The 4,833-nt window shown below is 48.4% G+C and overlaps 1 protein-coding gene across 1 annotated transcript; it reads left to right on the forward strand.

Annotated features, from left to right (window-relative positions):
- The first annotated feature begins 555 nt into the window (after nucleotides 1–555).
- Nucleotides 556–2,722, forward strand: LOC130595522 (D(1) dopamine receptor-like). Its single transcript, XM_057402363.1, has one exon. It carries the CDS (start codon nucleotides 896–898, stop codon nucleotides 2,267–2,269), a length of 1,374 nt encoding a protein of 457 aa, XP_057258346.1. The 5' UTR covers nucleotides 556–895; the 3' UTR covers nucleotides 2,270–2,722.
- Nucleotides 2,723–4,833: the final 2,111 nt, after the last annotated feature.

The raw sequence follows: 4,833 nt of genomic DNA on the forward strand, positions 1-4,833 counted from the left end.
ATAATTTTTTTGAAAGCAGGTTGCAAATATATGCAAGACATTTATATGACAACACACATATTATTATAACAGCAAATAGAAGACTGTGGAAATACATCCGGAAACACCTCTAGCTGAAAATAAAGGGGCAGGTTTTGGGCGCTTGTGTCTGCTAAAATGCAGAACTATAGATGTGTTAGGTTTCTACTGTTTTGGTGAAAACCCCCAAAAAATAGCAAAATACTGTTTTGGTGAAAAACACAGCTTCTAATACCCAGATTTGGTATCATTCTCAATGTAAGCAGACGCAAAGCGCTATCCTGCTCTTTAAGAAACCTGAAATACGGTCGTGGTCTCCAAAAGGAGATGCTTGGAAAGAGCCAGATACTCGTCCCTAACACTTCGGCACCTGCACGCTGAAGAAGAAAAAGGCTCTTCCCAGGGTGATGCTCAGGGAAGTCTCCCTCCGTGCCATTACGAAGGTCGCTCGAGCCTTTCCACGCCACTCTCCCCTGGCAGCCAGCTCCATCGGAACGCCGGCTCGCCTCTCTGCTCCCTCTGGGCGCGCGGCACGCGGAAAGTTGCTGCTCGTCCATCCCGGCGCTGCGGACAGAGAGCCGCGGGACCCCGAGCACGCCGCCGCCCCCCGCCCGCCCCGCGCTGCCCCCGCAGCGGGAGGGTCCCTTCCTCGGAAGGAGCCGCTGCGAGGCGAGGGCGGGCGGCCCCGCACCGGCGCGGTGAGTAGCCCCGGGGCAGCCCGCCTCCCTCGCGGGGGGAACTGAGGCAGGCGGCTGCGGACGGAGATGCCCCCGCGGGCGGGCGCCCTCCCAACCACGGACCGGCGCCGGCTGCCAGGGGTCCCGCCGGCCCCTCGGGGAGCGTTGCGCCTGCAGCAGCGACAGGAGGAGCGCCCCTGATGGGGAACGCGGCAGAGGGGGGCGGCCCGCAGGCGCTGCAGGTCCTCACCGGGTGCCTCCTGGGCGCCCTGGTGCTGAGCACGCTGGTGGGCAACGCGCTGGTGTGCCTGGCCGTGCTGCGCTTCCGACACCTGCGTGCCAAGGTCACCAACTGGTTCGTGCTGTCGCTGGCCGTTTCGGACCTCTGTGTGGCCCTCCTGGTGATGCCCTGGAAGGCAGTCACTGAAGTGGCTGACGGCTCCTGGCTCTTTGGCAGCCGCTTTTGTGACACCTGGGTGGCCTTCGACATCATGTGCTCCACTGCCTCCATCCTCCACCTCTGCATCATCAGTCTGGACAGGTACTGGGCCATTGCCAGCCCCTTTCGCTATGAGCGTAGGATGACGCAGGGCCTTGCCTGTGCCATGATAGCCACAGCCTGGGCTCTCTCCATCCTCATCTCCTTCATCCCAGTGCAGCTACACTGGCATAAAGCCAAAGAGGGAAGATATCCAGGCTCCTGGCTGCCTGGGACACCCCGCTGTGATGTCAGCCTGAATCGTACTTATGCCATCACCTCTTCACTTATCAGCTTCTATATTCCCGTGGCCATCATGATCATCACCTATACCAGGATCTATCGAATTGCCCAGGCCCAGATCCGCCGTATCTCTACCCTCGAGAGAGCAGGGGGGCAGTGGCCAGTTCATGGCAAGGAGCCGACCTCCTCCCTGCGGAGTTCCCTGCGCAAGGAGACCAAGGTGCTGCAGACTGTCTCAATCATAATGGGAGTCTTCGTTTGCTGCTGGCTGCCCTTCTTTCTGCTCAATTGCCTGCTGCCTTTCTGCCAACCTGAGCTCAAGAGAGACCATGAAGGACAGTTACCATGTGTTGGCCAAACCACCTTCAATGTCTTTGTGTGGTTTGGCTGGGCCAACTCCTCAGTGAACCCAGTGATCTATGCTTTCAATGCCGACTTCAGGCGGGCTTTCAGCAATCTCCTAGGCTGCCGGTGCTTCTGCTGTGGCACACCTGGATCCACTGTGGAGAGGGTCAACTTCAGCAATGAGCTGGTTTCCTATCACCATGACACCACCTGCCAGAAGGGAGGACCTGCTTCGTCATCAGTACCCCCTCCTGCCATCACTGCCTGGGTGCAGCCCACACCCCATGCCATAAACCTTCAGGGAGAGGACAGCAGTGAGGAGTTTTCTATGGAGAAGGGGCCTGTGACCTCCCAGTCACAGGCTGCCCCTGGCAGCAGCCCCAAGAGTTGTCAGGTGCCAGCTGTTTTGCAGTTGGATTGCAAAGCAGAGCTATCTCTGGAAACTATTACCCATTGTACAGGGCTTGGTCAGTGTCAGGGACCCCATCACTCTGTTCCAGAGGCGTAAGAGATTACGTGTTCCTCACACACAGAGCCATCCCTCAGGGAGAGCTCACTCTGACTCCACTTAAGTTACAACCATCCCACAGCAAAAAAAAAATCCCATCCCAAAGCAATGGAAACCTGTTGCTCTTACCGCAGAGGGGTGATGGGAATATGAAGTCCATTCCAAAAGGATCTAGCAGACACATATTAACCTCTTCCCATGGCCATCTTCACCCTTTACTCTTTTGCAGTCAGAAGACATTTCCCATGCATTTGTTTACCCTCACTCTTCAATCAAACTTCTGATATTTATTAAGAATAGTGAGATAATTAGATCAAAATGAAAACAACTGATAGTTTGAGACTATAATAGATAAATTAATCTTAGATTTAGTTAAAATCCCATTCTCTGCCTCCCTGTTTCACATCATACAATGTGCATAGTTCTGATCTTAAAGGTTTGTGTTTGGTTTCATTTCTGTGTGTTTATATCAAAGCCTTGTGGATTTACAAATTGAATCTGTGTTTAGGCTCTTAAATAGAATATTAAAACATCACTATCTTATGGTGAGTCAAAAGACTGCCCAAAACCCTGGGAAATTAAGTTGATTTAATGTTAAGACCCCAAACACAATTTCAGGTACCCAGCTTTGGTATTCCAGCTTAATGATATTGACCTAGGATCTTCCTCATCCTCAAATGTTAGAAAATGTAGTATAGTGGGATGGTGCTTGAGAACTAACACTATAACTCCAGAGAAATTTAAACTATCAGCTGAGGCAGCTTCAATCCTTCCTTTCTCCTGCTAGCTCAGGCAGCTAATCCTTCCAGAAAGCGAGCTGGTCCACAAAACAAAAACTGACCGTATCATCTCTCTGAACACATTTCACTACTTGTAGACATGAACAGCAACAAAAAGCAGAGCAAATGGGCATTGAATGGCTTGCAGGAGAGAAAATACTGGGGAACATTGATGGTCATTTCTGTATGGGTGAAAGGGCTCAGCAAATATTAAGGGAATACAACAACACCTCACTGTCCTCCACTTCCGTGTCCACCACTGAAGAGTTCTGCTACTGACCATCATTAATCCATTTTTTTGGCCTTTGCCTACAATTGAGTTCATGGACCTTGATTCATCTAAGGAAGATAAAGATGCAACTGTCCAGAAAGAGACATCAAAAATGCTTACAATTCAAGAGTTTTCTTGAACTTCCAGTCTCGTAGATGGTACAGTTGGTATATTTCAGAACAGTGCTGAAAAGCCAGTTGCTGATCACTCTCCTCTCAGTGATCCTTCTCCCTGTGAATTTTAACTGTGTGTAGTCCTTAAGTTCCTGCATGTATTTCACCCCATCTTCTCTCCACTTGCATTAATTCTTATGGGAAAAAATGCTTCTGCTAACCTACTTTATACTGGAATGTGTCCTTGATGGTTAGCTGGCCATGACTGCAATCTGTTCTTCATGGCCAGAAGTGGCAAGATGAGAGGTAATGGGCTTAACTGTACGGAAGACCAAGGCAAGACTTCAGAAAAACTTTCTAAGAAGCAGGATAATTAGTACTGCAGTAGATTGCCAAGGGAAGTTATGACATCTCTCAATAAAAGTCTTGAAGACGACACTGCTAAATGTCTGTCAGAAATGACACTGATATTGTTAATGCTGTCTTGGGGAAGTGGCATAGCATCTCTTGAGATCTGTTCTAGTCCTGCTTCACTATGACAACACAACTCCTTAAGCATTAAGCTTAAGATGTTTGGTTATTTATTATGTTTGCATGCAATGATTTTCAGCTATTTTCTTGAAGGCAAAAAAGCGTACGGATAAGAACTTTGAGACCCCATTGGTGTATTTCCTTTCTTCTCTTAATGATTACCCATATTTCTTAACATTTAACAACTATCATTCAAGCATGCTTAGAGCCTTTTCTGGAAAGAAACCCCAAAATAAACCTAATATTTCTTTAAAAGAGGTACAAGATGTACCTCTCTGTACATAGGGTGGGTTGGTTTTTTTTTTTTGTTTGGTTCCCTTTGGTTATTTTTAGGTGATTGTATGTGAGCTATACATGGATTCAGATGCTAAAGGGTCAGTGAATTTGTGAGACGATATTTCTTGCTCTATTTCTTCTTCCTTACACAAACCAGAAACATGTATTATAAGAGCATCAGCATCTTTTATCTCCTAAAAAAAAAAAAAATCAATTGAATCTTACAGCTGTAAGAGACTTCTTATCTCACCCCCTCCAGACAAAAGCCCATCCTGGGGATATACTGACATACTTGATAAGATACAATCCTGAAGTGTAACTCCCTCACTGCCTGCTACACTTCTCTTTCTGTTGCAAGAGCTTCAGCTGGCTCCATCCCTCAGAGGGCTATCTCCCTCTGCCCACACACATCTTTCTTCTTGTGGGCAGGCTGTCTCTGGCACAAGAGACACACATGCACAGGAGCAATTTGTTGTGGGTTTCTTTTAGTGTGTGTACAGTGATAAAAGCTGTTAATCAGAATCACAGAATGACTTGGGTTGGAAGGGAGCCTGCCATGATCACAGACACTTCCCACTAGACCAGGTTGACCAA

This window comes from Pezoporus wallicus, unplaced genomic scaffold (genome assembly GCF_028554395.1).
Source record: "Pezoporus wallicus isolate ANWC-B61680 ecotype Strahan unplaced genomic scaffold, APGP_CSIRO_Pwel_v1 contig_6787, whole genome shotgun sequence".
NCBI classification, from domain to species: Eukaryota; Metazoa; Chordata; class Aves; order Psittaciformes; family Psittacidae; genus Pezoporus; species Pezoporus wallicus.

Excerpts from the sequence above, each read along its gene's own strand:
- LOC130595522 (XM_057402363.1), top strand. The coding sequence starts at position 896 with ATGGGGAACGCGGCAGAGGGGGGCGGCCCGCAGGCGCTGCAGGTCCTC.